We start from the raw sequence: 19,417 nt of genomic DNA on the forward strand, positions 1-19,417 counted from the left end.
GTTTGTTTTATATATATATATATATATATATATATATATATATATATATATATATATATATATATATATATATATATATATATATATATATATATATATATTGATGTGCTTCTGAAAATAGCATAAGAGGGAAACGTTTTTAATTACATTACAAAATTGTATCCATTTAACGGTTAAGTTAGAATATGAAAAGAAAGGAACGTGTGAGGTTATAGGTGTCTTATTCAAGATCATAAAGCCAATGATTTTACTAGTTATAAAGAATGCAGGTCACACCCTGATTATTATCTATTTATTCTGACAAGAAAGCCTCAAGCAGGGAGAATGTGATTTACATACTCTCGCGATGCATCCCGAGATCAACCAACACGAGATTTTCGGCGGATGTTGATATTTTGATCCGGATTTCTGAACAGTCGTTTTTCACCGAGGCCGTGCGATCTGCGTTATTGCCAATATTTGAGTAACGTGTGCGAAAAGCGGTCTTTCTCGGCGCTTCTTTCGGGAAGCATAGAGGCCGAGGCGGAGGGCGATGATGGAGGACTTTGATGAGATATACGAGGAGGAGGAAGAGGAGGACGAGGACAGGGCCGCGGAGGAGCAGCTGCTCAAATACGCTCCGGACCCGGTGGTAGTGCGCGGATCCGGGCACGTCACTGTGTAAGACTCCCGGCAGCTCTGGATCTATTCGTATATAGATGATTAATCTACACTGATCAAACCAAAGCCATCAGGAGCTAAGTGCTCGTTTGGAGATACATGAGACATGCTAAGTATCATTACAGTACATTAAGACAAATAGTAGTAGTGTTCATGACAAGTCCAAAAAAACGGGTTAAAACCCTAAAAAAATATATATAAAGTAAAATTCCCCTAAATGCTGTCTGAAGAAAGCTCACAAGAGGTTTGTCAGGGGAGCTTATAGAGAGTTTAAAGAGAGTTCACCCCCAAAACGAAAGCCATGTGACCGTGATCTTACCCTCTTATTGTTCTAACTTAAACCTTTTCTTTCTGACAGCCTCAGTCATCATTCACATATTTTTTCCATGCTATGAAAGTGTATGTTGACTGAGGCTGACAATTATTTTGTGTTCCTTAGAAAAAAGTAAGTTTTACAGGTTTGGAATAACACAAGAGTGAGTAAAACGAGGAAACTTTCATTTTTGGTGAACTACGTCTATTACAAAGGTTTTCTATCTTTAAGATAACACAGACAGCCAAATATGACTCCTCGTGCGCGGGACCCATAAAAGGCTCTTGTATAGACCCAATTTATACTGTGAATCTTAAATATTTTTTGGGTTATAGTACTGTATTGTTGGATTGATTATTTATTTATTTGTGTATGTATTCCATACTTGTGTATCATCTACATTTTATTTAATATTTTATTATTATTACACTTTTGTGTGTACACCGTTTCTTTCTCTAAATTTCCAACCGACCCATTAGCACTTCCTTGCGGCCCCCTGAACAATTATAAACTATTACAAAAAGATTGAATATTACAGTAAATGTACTTGTGGACATTCAGGTTTAAGGAATTGAAATCACTATTTCAAACAGTTTTTTCCTTACTTTCTTTCCTGTAGGTTTGGACTGAGCAATAAATTTGAGTCTGAGTTTCCCTCAGCCCTTACGGGAAAGGTAAGTGTTATTGCAGTGGCTTTTTTATCTCAAGGAAAAACAATTAAATGTATTAATTAAAAAAAAAATCATTTCTAATCTAAATGAAAAGCCCCTTAAAAGTCTGTCATAACTGGCATTCAGAAATTAAAGGTAATAGTGTACAAATGTTACGTTGTATAATGATTAATAGAATTGTTCACCCCCAATTTTTAGTCGAGCCCAAATTAGATGTTTAGTAGAATGTTCAAGTAACTCGATTACATTTTTTTACAAAGTAGTGCCACACACAATTCTGAGGTTTGACGTGGGTTGTAGTTAAATGCCTCACTTGTTGATTTACAGGTTGCACCGGAGGAGTTCAAAGCCAGCATAAACCGCGTGAACAGCTGTCTGAGGAAGGCTCTCCCGGTGAATGTGCGCTGGCTGCTGTGCGGCTGTCTGTGCTGTTGCTGTACCCTGGGCTTTAGCCTGTGGCCGGTCATCTGTCTTAGCAAGAGGGTGAGTTTGTTCAGAGTCACCTCGAGGAATGTCCTGGTTTAAATGAAGCGCAGCTTTATCAAAAGCATTTGTAGAATGCCATCAATTACCTGTGAAAATTAGTTTAACCGGTTCTTCAGTTTGTAAAAATGCAAATATTCATGTTTACAGAAATTAATCTACAATGGAAATCTATAAGTTATTTTCCGCATTCAATATTGACCATTTTAATTCAATAGAATTAATGGTAACATTAAAAAGAAGGTTCAATGTGTTAACATTAGTTAACATTAACAATCAAAATGCTTCTAAGCATTTATTAATCTTAGTTAATGTTAATTTCGACTTTTACTAAAACATTAATAAAACTAAAAGTTGTATCTATTAATATTATTTAATGGACCTGAGCTAACATGAACTAACGTGAACATTTTTCTTAACTAACATTAACAAAGATAAAATGTAACAACTGTAACAAATGTATTGCTCACTGTTAGTAAATGCATTAACTAATGGGACCTTATTGTAAAGAAGCTTTACATTTCTCAGGGTTCCCACTCGTCCTGGAAAACACATGGAAAATTAGAGAAAATGTCAAATGTCCTGGAAAATCTGGTTGTTGTCCTAGAAAATTAGTTTTTAAAAAGTTCCTTGGCTTTTCTTTAGCCGAGTACAAAGAGTTTATCACTGGCCCAAACAAACAATTCCTGCTAGTTGCGGAAAGCGCAATATTACTGCTCAAATGTATGCAGCGAATGTTAACTGGTAACATAATTTTGATATAAACTTTTTTTCTGTCAACTTACAAGTGAGTCAGAATTGTGAGATATAAACACACAATTCTGACTCCTTTCTTTCAACTGACTTTTTTTTTTTTGCGCAATTGTGAGTTTATATCTTGTAATTCTGACTTATTTTCTCCCAATTGCAAGTTAAGTCCAATTATGAGGGAATTTAATTTTTTCAACGTTTTTTTTTAAAAAGTTTTTCAAAGTTTATATCTCACAATTCAGACTTTATAACTCGCAATTGCGAGTTTGTCACAATTATGTAAACTCATACTTATTCTGTTGCGGAAACAAGTTTCCATAGTCAAAATGTTTGATTAAGAGCTCATATTAAAAAGTTAAGTGATGGCAAGAAACTGTACGCCTTTTTAAAGACTTGGAGAGTAATATTTGGCATGATCCTTGTCTTTATTCCCGTCGTGGTAAAATTGGAAAAGTCCTGGAAAACGGTCGCTGAAAAAGAGTGGGAACCCTAGCCTAGAAATCTAGATGCACCCTAGCGGCAGCAAATCTAAATTGCAGCCAGGGTCGCCTAGCAACTCTCCGTTGGCTTGCGAGCTGGAAAAACCAAACTCTAGTCAGGCCAATCACATCGTGTGTAGAGTCGGTGGGCACTGGGCGGGCTTAACATAATGACTGCAGAGTTGCGGAGGTTCTGCGTGCTACTTGTAAACAAAGAAGCTGGCGAACAGCGGTCTTTCGAATCGGCTTTGACTGTGACTCTTGAAGTCTCTTGAAGACTTTTCTTTGAGAAAAGAACAAAGAACAGCAGCACTGAAGTCATTCTTAAGAAAGGAAGATGTGTTCAGAGTTTTGCTGATCGGATACGGCAAAAGTTTAATCTATCAACTAGCTCCGCTTCACCTTCTTCATTGCTCTGGTTGGTTATGGCGCTATCCTATTGCCTGCAGAGGGAATTTGAAAGACAAATGTCTTGATGTGGGTCTGGCTTGTCAGGCTATGGGAACCCTGATTTCTGCTTTTAAACACCCAGAATGCCTTCCATGTCAAGCTACAATGACTATTAAACATATTTTACTGGACTGCAATGTTTTTAATGTAAATAGACAATGGCTTTATTTAGAGATGTTTATCTGATGTATGTAAATAAACATTACCTGAATGTATTTTTAGAATTTCTATCTTGTATTAACCTGAAATGCCTTATGTAGTTTTTTGTTAATCGTATGAATTATGTTGTTTATTCTGTTTTCGCCATGAAAATAGCCTTGTTGCTGACATGGCGTAAATAAATAATAATCATTTAAGCACCCAGAATTCTTTGCCCCATAGACTTCCTTGTGATTTATGGTCCCTGTTTTCTTATTTATTTTTTTGCAAAGTGAGGGATAATATTTTCTTTGATTAATTGACTGCAGAAAATCTGGATTTCTGAAGGATCGTGTGACTGAAAACTGGCTGTAATGGCTGCTGAAAATTCATCTTTGACAGCAGGAATATATTACAATTTTAAATATATTAAATATAGAAAATAATATATTAAATAGTAACAATATTCTAAAATATATTACTGTTTTTACTTGTATTTTTGATCAAATAAATGCAGCCTTGGTGAGGTGACTTTTCAAAAACATTTTTAAAAAATCTTACTAACCCCAAACTTTGGAAAAGGTAAGGGTACATTATAGGACATAAATAACAGGCTCTTGTGTCGTGTGCTGAATTGTCTTTTTCACCAATAGACACGCAGATCTTTAGAGAAGCTATTGGAGTGGGAAAACAGCAGATTGTATCACAAGGTACGTAGAAGGCCGTGTGTTTGTTTGCAGTTTGTATTTTACTGTCAGGTGCTAATTTTAGCTGTGTTTGTTCATTTAGCTGTGTTTGCATTGGAGGCTCAGCAAAAGGAAGTGTGAAACCAACAACATGATGGAATATGTAAGCCAACTACAAACACACACCTAAAACTATTTGAGACGTTTCAAATAGAATAAATCATACTTATTCAAAGTGAAATGTGTAAATTCACCATCCACCATTTCTCTATTTAAAGGTCATACAAATAGAGTTTCTACCCAAGATTCCCATCTTCCGGCCGGATTAGCAGTGGCGGGCCAGGGCTCATCCCTCCGGCGTGGTCTTCCTGAGGTGCCTTTCTCCGGTACTGTCATGGTTTTATCATGTGGCCTCTTCCCTTTTCCCTCCACACTCTGAGCAAGAGACTTGCCTCACGTCCGAGCGCCACTCACAGCACTCCTCACAGAGAAAGCACTGTTTACAACCCGCATACACACATACTGAGGCACACGTCTGTGCCGTTTTGGTTTCGCGAGTGCATGAATACACACAGAGGGACCGTCACATGACTACGCGGAGCCTGCGAGGAGGCCACGGAAAAGTCACTTCTGAAGCTGGAGCGTCTACTATACCTTAATCACATCACACAGTCCGCACACTAGCTAAGCGACTTTCTGTTGCCGACAACCATCACTGTGGAACAAATCAGTGAACAATGGCTTGAGGAAGTGGCAACTGTAGAATTAAACTTTTCCTGTTAATTAAAAAAAAAAAAAAAGAAAGAAAGCTGGATGGTAGGAACAATTAATACGGATTTTCAGTTAGCTGAAAGCCAAATGGATACGGTCAATGCACAATACATAGTTCTCCATCTCTCCTTATCACAAATGATCATCTATATACAAAGACAATCAAACACTGACTGTGCCACGCACCATCTAGACTCTGACGGGACTTTTGAGTCTAGTGGAAGTCACGGATCTGATGCGGTCCAGGTGCACCAATGGGGAGTGACGCAGCACAGATTATATTTGTTTTGCTGTTTTTTTTTTTGTTTTGTTTTTATCCTTGTTTACTTGCTCAGTTTAAAAAGACGAGCAGCAAATGTTTGTCTCTTGATTTGTGTGTGGAGGTGATTGTTTCTGTCTGTCCCTGAGATATTTTGTTTGTCATTTTGTTCACTTGTGAGACAAATCAAAACATTTATAGGTTTGTTGGGTCATTGAAAAAGTTAAACAATTCATTCTAACGAATTATTGGGAGTCAAACAACAACAAAAAAAAACTGATTTTAAAATATGAACCCACAAATATTAGTTTCTCCAGGGCAGAAGTACATTATTTTTTTCTATTTAATATTTTTCACTTAATTTGTTTTCATCTTTGTCTCAATCCTGGGTCAGGAGTGAAGACTAAGCAAGTCATATGCAGGCCTTTTCTCTTAGTGAATTATACTTGTGTAAATGTGTCCAATTGTAGGTTAATAAAACAGTTATGTCCCAATACTCAAGACAATTGGTCCTACAAGGTCTCAAAACCTGAAATTTATGAAATGTGTGTGTGTGTGCGTGTGAATACTGATATTATTACTGAAATTACAATGCCCTATCTCTTGTCTGATGTCATCCCAAATCCCAGGGACATCGTCTTTATTTTTCAAAAATAATTTCAGTGTATTTATGTACAATGTGTGTACAGAAATAAAATATGCCCAAGTTGATTTGTTTGTTTCCCCCCCCCCACATTTTATGCCTATATTTTGATGTCTATATATTGGATTTAATATCAAATTAACCACAATTATTGTGGATCAGTCTTAAAACTATACCTGCTAATTATTACTCTTACTTCCCATTTGGGGTTTATGAAACTCAAGTATTAAACTAAGACATGTAACTCATCCCAGCACCAAATGTGCTCCAGACCTGAACGTTTCCTCCTCATCATGGAGGCTTGTAGATGGCCTCTGTTATGGTGTGCTAAAAACTATAATTTCGCTTGTTGTTTTCCTAGCTTTGGATAAAAATGTATGATAAATCAATAAATGTAAATAGCTTTAGTTTTTTTGAGTGGGAAAACACCATTAAAATTCCTTTTGAACATGTAAAAACTATCCTAACAATTTCAAATGTTGCTACTATTAGATAATGCAGTGAGCTGTGCACAATTAAAAAAACAATAGTTGCATCTTAAACTCAAATGAGTACAAAGTCAATGACACACTTATTGACACATCTATATTGTTAAAGACATCAGTTACAGACAGTGAAACTGTGTTGAAGCAGCTCTCACTCCTCCCAAGTGTCTCCATATATATTCTTCTTCCCTGTTTAAAAAAAGAAAAGAAACATATACAGTATACACATCATGTAGGTAAAAAATTGATTGATTTTTTTTAAAGTACAAAACTATTTTTATTTAATACAGAGAATAATTTTAGGGTCAGTACAGATTTAAATCAATATTTGGTAACACTTTATTTTAGTGTCCTTATTACATATGTTACATGTATTTACCATAGTAATAACAGTAAATTATGCATAATTACATGCAACTAACCCTCAACCAAACCCTAATCCCACCCTAACCCTAGAGTTAAGTACATTGTTAAATATAGCTGCAAGCAGCAATACCGGGGCCAAGCGCAACAGAAGCAAACAAGGAAGCTAGCAGCAGACCAACTGAAAAAATGAGTAAAGACATTGAAGCAAAATGTTAAAACCCCACATTAAAACATTGAGTTGTATAGAGCCAATGTCAATTTGTTTAATTATAGGGCCACCAAGAAGCACAATCCTAAAATGTTTTGTATGTTTACATGAAAAAACATGTAAACAAAAATGACTGACACCTGACTTTGATTGGATTTTACACCCCTTACTATCAATATTTTGACATTTGGGCAATAACATGTAGCTATCAACCAATGTTTCCGAACTTCTGACGCTGGTTTAGTCTCGATCGGACTAGCAATTTCGAAGATATCAGCTAACATTTTATAAGCACTAAATTACCACGCTGCACAAACCGCACGCCAAAACCTGGCAAGTCTGCTATTGTTGGACTCGGCAAGGATTCAGGAGACAAAAAAAGTTAGTCCCATGAAAATAAGTCAACCACACCCAAAGTTATAAGGCTCCTTCAGGGCATCGAGCTGATGACCCATACCGAGTTTCGTAACAATCCGTTCATGAGTTCATAAAATACAGCATTTTAGCACATAATTCAAAATGGCCGATATGGTAAAATTGGATATCAGATGTCTCGGCATGCCGTCTTGAATCTAACAAGACCACAAACGGTTCAGAAGTTATAAGCAAAAATAGCCATTTTTCGTATCTCCGGACCAGTAGGTGGGGCTGCGCCGAAACGCTGCATATTGCCTCAGGTCATGCTTGTGATGGCATGTACCAAGTTTGGTTTGAATGTGATAAAGCGCTGCGGAGATATAGCCTTAAGTGTATTTTTGCAACAGCTACGTAAAATGTGTTAGCGCGTTTATCGAAATTTATTTGACGAATCGACTTGAATTCCATAACTTTTTGTCAGCATGGTCTGAAGATGATCTGGTCATATGGTGCAATCGAATTGTCTTAAGCCAAGGAATCAGAGGAAAAAAGAATTTTGTTTTTGTTGCCCTTATGTTTCAAAAGTTATTAGCATAAACATGAGTGCAACTTTGGACAGGTGGTCGCGCTAGAGGGATTGATTTAGAGACTCAAAATTTGCTATAGTGACAGTTGGGACTATCCTCTATCTGTGTGCCAAATTTCATAACTTTCCCGCAAGCGGTTCTATGGGCTGCCATAGACTCCCATGGCGGAAGAAGAATAATAAGAACGCTAACAATTTCAATAGGTGCCTTCGCACCTTCGGTGCTTGGCCCCTAATTAATATTACTCAGTACTTAAATATATAATAACACCTTAAAACAATGTGTAACCTAATATATTCAGCAACAATGCATTCAATTATAACGTAAAAAGAAAATATTCCATATAAATGCAGTTCTTTTGTACGTTATATTCATCAAAGAATCCTAAAAAAAAAAAAAAAAATCAGTTTCCACAAAAATATTAACTTTTTTCAGCATTGATAAGAAATGTTTTCTGAGTACCAAATCAGCATATTAGAATGATTTCTGAAGGATCATGGAGTAATGACTGCTAAAATTTTAGCTTTGCCATCACAGGAATACATTTGGTTATAAAATATATGAATATAAAAACAGTTACTATAAATCGTATAAATTACTGTTTTTGATCAAACGTGTATTTGGTGAGCATGTGTGCTGTGTAATCTGTGCTCTGTCTAACCACTCTGATGTCAATTCAGAAGAAGTAACTTCTATTTTCTCCATGTATATTCCAGTTTTAAGTTTAGAGTCGCAACACACATGGGCTATGTGTCCAAAATCGCCCCCTATACCCTTAAATAGGGCAATGTTTGAGGGAAAAGCCATTTGTAGTGGTGTCGAAACCATAGTGGACGTTATCGAGTGCACTCATTCAATCCCATAATACACCACAATAACGAGTGTACAACTGATGTACACTCAATGGCTAGAGAATACTCATAATGCACTGTGAGGGTCGTGCCGAATTAATTCCCACGTCTGTCAAAAGTTAGCACCCGCTGCTGAATTATCCATCCATCCATTTTCCAAACCGCTGGTCCAATGTGTGTACAGCGTAATATCATAATCACGTAAAGAGTTCAAGAAAAATCTTTTCATTACTACAGGAGCTGCCAGTTTGCTAAGTGTTAAAGGAATTTTAAAAAGCAAGCATGAACTATACAAAAGTGGCAGCCCTTCCGGCACGCTCAGTGTCTGAATTCACTCAATCGTTTTTATTCACTCCTTCAAGTTGACTACATTAGTGGAGTAATGTAGGTAATAGTGAATGAGTTTATAGGGGGCGATTTCAAACACAGCTCTGGTTAGGATGTTGGATATTTTATATTCGCAGGTCTCACCTCTCTTGGCTGGGGTGGAATCGGCCGAAGACTTCAGCAGTGCGTCTGGTTTCGGCGTCATTGTGACTTCATAGTTTTCCCTGTTCTTACTCTGTAGGTCCTTGTATAGAATACCTTTCTTCTGTACATCCTCCTCAATGTAAGATGATTCTGCAGGATTTGAGGGAAGGTTTTAAATACCACACACTCAATGGCAGGGATGGGCAAACACCTAATTACAAGTTGAAATCTGGGCATTTTCGGAGAGCTCCTACTTGTACCATGTGCCCGCTGTACCACCTGACCGCTGCAGATTCATTTGGCCGTTGATAGTGTTGCCATAGAAATACATAATTCCAAGTCTGATGACATAAACAGCCCAGGGTAGAACACTTATGCTGCATCCCAATTCGCATACTATCCGTCCTAAATAGTATTCGAAAATAGAATTAGTATGTCCCAAATCGTAGTATGTTGAAAAGAGTATTCCAAAGATACCCGGATGGTCTACTATTTCCGGTCAGAATTCGAAGTACTGATCGACGCGCACTCTAACGGCTGATATTGCCCACAACCCATTGCAAGTTGGATGAGGATTCGATTAGAACTACAAACGCAGATTAAAAGTGTTAAAAAAACTACAAAAATGACGGATGTGCGCGTCCGACGGTTAAGTAGAGAGGTTTAGATTAAGGTACTTGAGTGATCAATTATCAGTATTTAACCTGACGAAAAGGTATTTATTAAATGTTATCTTCATTATATTTCACCTGCAGTAGCATTGTGCATTTTTGTAATGATACGTTTGGCCATTTAACTTTTAAATGCAACATTATATTTAAATTGCAAAAAATTAATGTGGAGGATTTTAACTGTGACGATGATTGACAGGGCAGTTTAAACGGTGGCGGGATGCACGTAACTAAGCAACAGAGTCCGTTAAAGATGACGAAATAGTATGTCCCAAAGCTTGCATACTCTTTTGCTACACACTCAAAAGTATGTACTTTTTCTTCACAAAGTAGTATCGCATTCGTAGTATAAGTAGGCGAATTGGGACGCAGCATTACATATAATCAGATATAGTATAAAATATGCGTATTTGGCGTGCCGAACCCAGAGAACTCTCCTCATCACTGGCTGGGGATAGGAATCTTCGAGAGTGAGGAGTTGGGGTGGAGTAGGGAAGTAAGTCGGTAGATTATCTGAATGTGCTCCTCCTGAACTTTGTTAATAAAACATAATTCACAGTAATTACGACGTGGCGTGAACGCATTAACTGTCCTGCAGAGTTTAGCTCCAACCCTGATAAAAACTCACCTGCCTCAAGACCTTGATTAACTGGTTCAGGTGTGTTTGATTAGGGTTGGAGCTGAGCTCTGCAGGCCCTCCAGGACCGATGTTGCCCATCCCTGCTTTAAGGCATGAATGGCATTATTTTAATTGAAGGAGGTGAACTATTCCGCTCTTTTATAACAGCCTGAGTAATAACTAAGATCTGCAGAAAATGTTACGGGCAGTTTTTAATGCAAATAAATGATGACACTTTAACTTGCCTGTAATTTGAGTGCCATAGTTGTCTGCTGAATGCATGGGGTTACTGAAATCACTAGCATAGGAGACCGACGGATCCCTCTGATCATCAAGCTGAAAGGCCGGCTCAAAATCAGCTTTGTTTGGATCACTCAACCCCGGCTGCTCACGAGTAACCCTGAAAAAAAAAAACTATGAAAATGTCACAAACAAAACTCGTTCAAAACAACTCACTTATTTAAAGGAGATCAAATGGAAATAGCAACATTTCTGTGTTGCTATGTACATCTTAATATAGTGGCTTTTTAAAAAATGAAAATAAAAAAATGAGGGTGGGGCCTGGTTCTATGCATTGGATGCTGTTTGGAATTTGAGGCCTGTTTACAGCTGGTATTAAGATGCATTTTGGTCGATTGGATCACAAGTAGATGATGGAGACACATACCCGTTTATACCTGGTGCTTTAATCCATCTCTTTTGTCCAACTTTCTGTCCTGATTTCTTGGAGGGGTGGTCTATGGGTTGTATGGGTTTTTCAGATCTTTCGATGTAATGGACGAAATAAGCTCACGTAATTTACATATGAATGCGCCCGGAAAAACATACGGCGAGCAGCAGCTTTCGTTTTTCCGCTCTGATAGACGAGGGACCACGGCGAACGCGGTGAGTGTGCGTTAAGCCCTATTCGCACGGGATTAGTATTATCTGGGGACCTTGTGTGATTTAGAAATGACCTCCCCACATCTGAATTTCGCGTGGCGCATTCGCACGGGATAAGCAAAGCCTGTGATTTTACTCATATTTACTGACTTATCTCCCGGATATGATGTCAAGACTTCTAAATGTTCGTTATAGATATAGCTGTATGATATATCATAAACAACAGTTCCTTACCGCGTGCTGCTATATTGTTGCGATAGTCGGTGTTACACCGGTTACATCACTTTCCCACGTCGTTTAGATTTTTTATAATAACAAAAATAATTTAGTTCAGTTAGAGAATCGACGTTACAATTAAAAACTGAAATAAGCACAGACCAGCAGAAGGAATTGAATGAATGCAGCCTCCATTCTTTGCGAAATATGGATAAAAATGCGCACAAGAAACAAAAACTTTGCAAAAATGATATACGACCCTCCAAATCCTGGCCAAATCACTAATATTATCTAATATTATCACAGGACCTCTGTGTTCGGCGAAATATGGTAGGTCATTTGCGGGGGAATTTTTACTTTACAAATTACAGACATGGCCGTTTCGCACGGGATTAAGATCACAGACAACCTCCGCATTTATTACAAATTACTAGAGGTCACCAGGTAATACTAATCCCGTGCGAATAGGGCTTTAGAAATCAGGAATGGTGAGACAACATTGTGCTTGGTACATTTTTCTTCTAACCAAACTTGGGTCTCCAGCCGACAAAGTTTAAATCCGTCTGGCTAGCGTGCTTCTCATAATGTTTACGCATTAGGTCAATAGGTGGAGAGTAGATGGTCTTTTGTGGCTGTTCGAACACATCTGACCACATTACACATAATTCATAAACACACAATTCGGGCTTATGCGTTTTTAACTACCTCTTAAAGTGGTCGAAAGTGATCCAATCGACTAGAACACATCTTAATACCAGGTGTGAACAGGGCCTGAGATGTAGGCGTTACACTCAAAAAATGGAGGAATATGAGTTTGCAGGGTTGGGGTTTTAGCGGACTAAATGATTGGGGAAGTCCAGCATACGTCAGCAGTCATTTTCACCGGAAGGTTCAGGTATGACATTTAGATTAAACATTATGCGCTTACTTTGGTGGTTGGTGGTGTTGTTTCTGTCTCAGTGCTTCCCCCAGTGGTGAATTCTCCAAGCTCATAAACTTCTCCTGGCATGCCTTCATGTATGACATCTTCCCTCCGAGGTACCCACAAACACCCGCAACTAACACATATTGAACACATACACACATATTTTTAACACCGAGTCTAACAATAAACCATCTCATAGTTACAGTGAGGGTAAATGTTACTCACAAGCTACTTTAGGCAATGATCCAAATCTGCCAGAGGCCGTAAGAGCACCTATAACAATTCAATCAAAAGATTTACATCATCGTTTAAAGGTTTAGGTTTGGTAAGATTCTTTAAAAAACCCACCTCTAGAAATAAGGAACTGAGTGAAGGCCATGGTGGTGGCAGATATAGGAAGAGCTGTGTGTATGTAAAGACAGAAACATAAATCAGTTATGATATCGATAAAACCACAAGCATAATAATGGATCTAAACACTGGACATCTACTCACATCTGTACCAGAAGCTTTCCTGATTGCACTCCCTGAACACTCTCCTCTCATCCTCAGTGGGGATGTAGTCAATTCCAATGGGACCCTACATACACATATTGATATACAGTGGCAAGAAAAATGATGTGAACCCCTTGCAGAATCTGCGAAAGTGTGAATACTTTTGACAAAATGAGAGAGATCATACAAGCTGCATGTTACTTTTTATTTAGTACTGTCCAGAATACCCCTAGAGGGGTACTAAAAGATGTTTACATGTAGTCCACAAGACATAAAAATTACCCGTTCAGTTTATGAACCCTTGATTCTTAACCCTCTGGGGGTCTTTGGTCATTTCTGACCAGAATTTTTTTTTTAAATGTTAAAAATCGTAGCTTCATCGGAATTTTCCGAAACTTGGTGACTTTATTGGTACTTGGTATATGAACACCCACAAAAATTGGGGACAGGATTTGAAAAGTCTAAGTGGTCCCAAAGAAAAATAGTCACACTCAGGGTCTTCGGGTCAAAAATGACCCCCATAGGAAATGAATGGGAAATTGGCAAAAATATGAAAATACAGAGTTTTTTTGTGCATACAATCTACAAATCAGCCAGGATGCAGAAAAAAAGGACTCAACAGTGAAGGGGTGAATCTCTTAAACATCAAGAGTGCAAAACAGACAAAAAAAAACTCTCTCTCACACACACACACACAAAAACACAATTAGCTTTTGGAATGACACGCGTTAATTTGTGTGTGCATGTGTTTTTGTGTGTATAAGTGTGTGTGTGTGTGTGTGTGTGTGTGTGTGTGTTTTTTTGTCTGTTTTGCACTCTTGATGTTTTAGAGATTCACCCCTTCACTGTTGAGTTCTTTTTTTTCTGCATCCTGGCTGATTTGTAGATTGTATGCACAAAAAAACAAATTACCATTAATTTCCTATGGGGGTCATTTTTGACCCGAAGGTCCTGAATGTGACCATTTTTTTTACGACCACTTACACTTTTCAAATCCTGTCCCCAATTTTTTGGGGTGTTCATATACCAAGTACCAATAAGTTTCGGACCATTCCGATGAAGCTACGATTTTTAAAATGTTTTTATAAAACGCAAGATCCACTATAGTGGTAAAAATGTGCTATTGTGTGATAAAAATGCTCAATGTGTCCACCGGATGGCACCAATCTCATTAAAAAAATTGCTTTCATGAGGCCTAGGCTTTACTCTAAAATGAAATACAGCTTTAATAAAATAAAAATAAAAATTATATATATATATAAAAATGTATTATTATATTTAATGGGAAAAAATGGGTTATAATTATTGCATAAATATTAATTATTAATCATAAAATTATCTCAAAACACCAAAAAAGAAAAGAAAAAATATTATTGAACAAAAATATATTTCATTGATTTTACTCAAATCTTTTTTTATCTTAATCCCGCCCTGAGTGTGACCCATAAATGAAGAGCCCCAGAGGGTTAATACTGTGTCATTACCTGGATGATCCGCGGCTGTTCTTTTGTTTTGTGGTGGTTGTTCATTGGTCCCTTCATTGTTCAAAATTCCTGTTTTCCTGCATCTTTTGCATATTTGAACCCTTTCAAGCAGTGACGCCATGATTTTAAAACTGTTGTTAAATAGTCAATCAACTATTAAAAAAGGCTGAAACATTCACTGATGCTCCAGAAGGAAACACGATGCATGAAGCCTGGGGGTGAACACTTTTTGAATTTGAAGATCAAGGTAAAGTGTACTTAATTTGTCTTCCAGGAAACACGAAATTATCTTCTGTTGCTTCCGAAGGGCAGTACTAAACGAAAAAAATTGATATTTAATCAAAATAAGAACAATTTGGACATCATCCTGTTCCAAAGTTTTTTTAACCCGACTCTTAATCGCGTTTCCTTCTGGATCATCAGTGAATGTTTCAACCTTTTTTAGTAGTTGTGTTTGAGTCCCTCAATTGTCCTCGTTCTGAAAAGACGGATCTCAAAATCATACAGTCACTGCTAGAAAGGGTTCAAATATGTAAAAGATGTAGAAAAACAGAAGAATTTTTGGGACCTGGAGGATTTTTCTGAAGAACATTAGGCAGTTTAACTGCTCAGGACAAACAAGAGACTCAAGACCAACCATCACAAAAACAAGTAGATCATCAAGGGAACGACACACGGTAAACCAATGGTTCATAAACCTTTGATCGGGGTCATTTTTATAAATTACATGTAAACATCTTTTACGTAAAACATCTTATTCAGGACAGTAATAAATAAAAAGCAACATGCATTTTGTATGATCTCTCTTATTTAGTTTTAAATAGTTCACATTTTCACAGATTCTGCAAGGGTTTCACATATTTTTTCTTGCCACACACAGAAACATATGGATATCAAGTTAGCAATGGGTCTCTAAATGTGATTAATATTTTTAAATATATTAATATTAAATCATTTATTAAATAACATCAATAATAACAACGTAGTAAAATAGTACTATGATAATAATATTATAGTAATAATAATATCCAGAGACATGGTATTATTTATAATGGTAAGACAGGTGAGATCTAGCATGCATTCATGCATTATGATGCATAAGCAGGTCTACTGATTATGTGACGCTTATAGTAAAGAAGACCAACACAGCATTCCGCAATACAGTGCATAATCTGGCAACATCAATATATAATTTTCTGTCTTTTTAGGTGATGTTTGTTACCAAACACACCAAGGCTGCATGTCTTGGCCGTTCAGGGTCCTCTGGAGACTGCTGGGACATTGTGCATCCTCTGTTGCTCTCCGGCAAATGTCAAATCTACTGGATCCTTCTTCCTCGACTGTGCCGTAGGAGTTCATGGTGACCGGCTGTCAGTGCCACCGTGCGGTTTTACATGGAATAGCAACATTTGCTGTTGTCATGTTTTGCCTAATCTCAAAATGGTCATAAAACATTAATACAGAGCTTACACCAAACTATATACTAGCACATTTTTCTAGTTAAAGTACATATTGGATCATCATCGACGAACTTCAGGTCGTCAGGTAGAACCTTGTAATGAAGTTGATAGACGCAGCTCTCGCGTTTCTGTACTGGAGCCGCCTAGTGGACACTCTGCTGTATATCATTATCCGCAACATGCGCAGGACACCAAATATACCTTTGACAGTTTTCAGCATTGATTATAAGTAAACGGATAAAAAGAATGATTCTGGAGAATGTGACACTGAAAACTGTGAGTAAAGATGCTGAAAATTTAGCTTTGCCATCACAAGAAATAAATTAGCCTACATAATAAATTAAATAATAAATAGATTTAAATGTATTAAAATATAAATAATTTCTTTAAAATTGTAATATTTTTTCACAATATTATTGTATTTATGGTCTTTTTGACCAAATATATGCAGGCTTGGTGAGCAGAGACTTCAAAAAACATCCCCAAACTTTTAAAATGGTAGTAGTGAATGTCACTTTGAGATTTTTTGTACGCTATTCTGACATTCTTTAGCTCTCTCCTGTGTTTTAGAAGTGGACTGAAAACAGCGGGTGGCTCCATTAGACTAAACTGGGAAAATCATTTATTCAGTGTAGTTATCGATCAGCTCCAAACAGAATTGTATTGCTTATATGGCTCCTTTTCAGGTCACAGGGTCTATCTGTTTGTGTGTAGGACTATGTGGGCTATTTTTAGATACTATTTTTACTTTTTTTGTGTGTAGTCGGTCAGTTTATCTAACACATTATAAGAATAATATAGATTAATATGCTAAACTTTATGATAAGGAAATGTTTATTGTGATATCAATGAGTCTTTACAAGATTACACTGTGGATCACTGTGGATACACTATTTGTGCTTTAAATAAACTATGCTAAATATATCAAAACATCGGTCTAATTTGTCTCTATAGATTTTACCTTTAAAATAGGTGAAACCATGGTTTCCATTGTTACCAATGACTCCATATGCGCAACTGGGGAATGTTCTGTTATGTTTCGCTATAATTAATAGCTATTCTTTTCAGTTACAGAAATTAAATTAACACATAATATCATAATAGTTTATACTTAATGGGTGCTTTTAAACCAGCAGGGAGCACTGCAGTGTCTCTCTGAAGTCACAACTTCCTCTTCATTTTGGTGTATGGAAAAAAACTGAGGAAAATATCTGCAGTACAAAGTTTAACTTGCATTCTTCTGCATTAGACTAAGATAAGTTTGATTTACAATGCTTATTATATGGTTCCTAATATGTCATCTAATATGTAAATATCCACCGACCAGACATAACATTATGACCTAATATTGTGTTGGTCCACCTTTTGCTGCCAAAACAGCCCTGACCCATCGAGGCATGCACTCCACTAGACCCCTGAAGGTGTGCTGTGGTATCTGGCACCAAGATGTTAACAGCAGATCCTTTAAGTCCTGTAAGTTACGAGGTGGGGCCTCCATGGTTTGGACTTGTTTGTTCAGCACCAATGCTTATGTAGGTGGTACGTGTCAAAGTAACATCCACATGGATGGCAGGACCCAAGGTTTCCCAGCAGAACATTGCCCAAAGCATCACACTGCCTCCGCCGGCTTGCCTTCTTACCATAGTGCATCCCAGTGCCATGTGTTCCCCAGGTAAGCGACGCACACGCACCCGGCCATGTAAACAGTAAACTGACATGGAGTGTTCATGTAGAAAATGTCTGTACTAGGGTCCAACAGCGACTACATTTTCTACGTAGGCAAAGGGTCTTTGGTTTTAACCAGAAAGTGTTGCTTCTCTTCTACCATGCTGTAATTGAGAGCATTCGAGACAAATTTCCTTTGGGACAATAAAAGTCTATCTTATCTTTTCGTATCTTATCTTATCTTAAAAGAAAGCGTGATTCTTCAGACAAGGCCATCTTCTTCCATTGCTCCATGATCCAGTTCTTATGCTCATGTGCTCACTGTTGGCGCTTTCAGCAGTGGACAGGGGTCAGCATGCATCCCCATAGTCAACAAACTGCGATGCACTGTGTATTCCCCATGCATCACTGAGCCTTGGCCGCCCATGACCCTGTCGCTGGTTCACCACTGTTCCTTCCTTGGACCACTTTTGATAGATACTGACCACTGCAGGCCGGGAACACCCCACAAGAGCTGCAGTTTTGGAGATGCTCATCTAGCATCACAATTTGGCTCTTGTCAAACTCACTCAAATCCTTACACTTGCCCATTTTTCCTGCTTCTAACACATCAACTTTGAGGACAAAATGTTCACTTGCTGCCTATTATACCCCACCCACTAACAGATGCCGTGATGAAGAGATAATCAGTGTTATTCACTTCACTGGTCATAATGTTATGCCTGATCAGTGTTTTAGGGGAGATTGTTTTCCCCACTGGCCATTTGTCCATGCAGACTTAGGCTGAAATGCTGAAATAGGCTCTAGCATTCTCGCATCCGTATTTAGTTTGGAAAATGGATGGATGGATGGATGGATGTTTTCCCATCGTCATGGTAAAGATCTCATTCATTCAGAAACTGATTGTCATGTGATGTGATATGCGGATGCAGGGTCAACAGGAATGTTCATGTATTGATCATTGCCCTAGATTCAGGGTTCACACACACACACACACACACACACACACACACACACACACACACACACACACACACACACACACACACACACAGACATTAGATTTCTGTCCTCAGTAGAGGACATTTGGCTTTTTTATTTCTCGGAAATCATACATGTCACAGTTGTAAATCTGTTGTATCTTAAAGAGGGAATCCTGTGCTGTTCAGTGATTCCCATTTTGGAGGATATGGCCTCTCATAGTTCTTTAAAAATGTCTGACAATTCACAGTTCAGCTCATTTTATGGAAGAGTAACATTAGGTGAGTTATTTCGGCAACTTTTAAATGATTTTGTAATTCATTTTAAATGTATATAATGTAGTACATAAATGTATAAATGTAATATATAACACAGGAAACAGATGACAACA

At 37.6% G+C, this 19,417-nt stretch overlaps 2 protein-coding genes across 2 annotated transcripts; one reads left to right on the forward strand and one right to left on the reverse strand.

Annotated features, from left to right (window-relative positions):
• Nucleotides 1-355: 355 nt before the first annotated feature.
• Nucleotides 356-6,370, forward strand: chic2 (cysteine-rich hydrophobic domain 2). The gene is made up of 6 exons (XM_079812298.1): nucleotides 356-660; nucleotides 1,593-1,647; nucleotides 1,972-2,127; nucleotides 4,598-4,654; nucleotides 4,734-4,793; nucleotides 4,909-6,370. The coding sequence occupies exons 1-6, from the start codon at nucleotides 533-535 to the stop codon at nucleotides 4,957-4,959; spliced, it is 507 nt and encodes a 168-aa protein (XP_079668424.1). The 5' UTR covers nucleotides 356-532; the 3' UTR covers nucleotides 4,960-6,370.
• On the reverse strand, nucleotides 6,266-16,269 carry LOC307123659 (OCIA domain-containing protein 1). The gene is made up of 8 exons (XM_079812297.1): nucleotides 16,152-16,269; nucleotides 13,437-13,521; nucleotides 13,290-13,343; nucleotides 13,167-13,214; nucleotides 12,945-13,074; nucleotides 11,164-11,318; nucleotides 9,629-9,778; nucleotides 6,266-6,977 (listed from the first exon to the last, which is right to left on the reverse strand). The coding sequence occupies exons 1-8, from the start codon at nucleotides 16,200-16,202 to the stop codon at nucleotides 6,940-6,942; spliced, it is 711 nt and encodes a 236-aa protein (XP_079668423.1). The 5' UTR covers nucleotides 16,203-16,269; the 3' UTR covers nucleotides 6,266-6,939.
• Nucleotides 16,270-19,417: the final 3,148 nt, after the last annotated feature.

This window comes from Gobio gobio (genome assembly GCF_949357685.1).
Source record: "Gobio gobio genome assembly, chromosome: 3".
Taxonomy (NCBI): Eukaryota; Metazoa; Chordata; class Actinopteri; order Cypriniformes; family Gobionidae; genus Gobio; species Gobio gobio.

What these genes read in the sequence shown, in the direction of transcription:
- chic2 (XM_079812298.1), top strand. Translation starts at nt 533, where the DNA reads ATGATGGAGGACTTTGATGAGATATACGAGGAGGAGGAAGAGGAGGAC. An exon ending in TCATCTGTCTTAGCAAGAGG is followed by an intron (nt 2,128 to 4,597) that starts GTGAGTTTGTTC and finishes TTTCACCAATAG; the next exon opens with ACACGCAGATCTTTAGAGAA. An exon ending in CCAACAACATGATGGAATAT is followed by an intron (nt 4,794 to 4,908) that starts GTAAGCCAACTA and finishes CTCTATTTAAAG; the next exon opens with GTCATACAAATAGAGTTTCT.
- LOC307123659 (XM_079812297.1), bottom strand. Translation starts at nt 16,202, where the DNA reads ATGTCCCAGCAGTCTCCAGAGGACCCTGAACGGCCAAGACATGCAGCC. An exon ending in GGCCAAGACATGCAGCCTTG is followed by an intron (nt 13,522 to 16,151) that starts GTGTGTTTGGTA and finishes ATGTGTATGTAG; the next exon opens with GGTCCCATTGGAATTGACTA. An exon ending in ATCATTGCCTAAAGTAGCTT is followed by an intron (nt 13,075 to 13,166) that starts GTGAGTAACATT and finishes AATATGTGTTAG; the next exon opens with TTGCGGGTGTTTGTGGGTAC.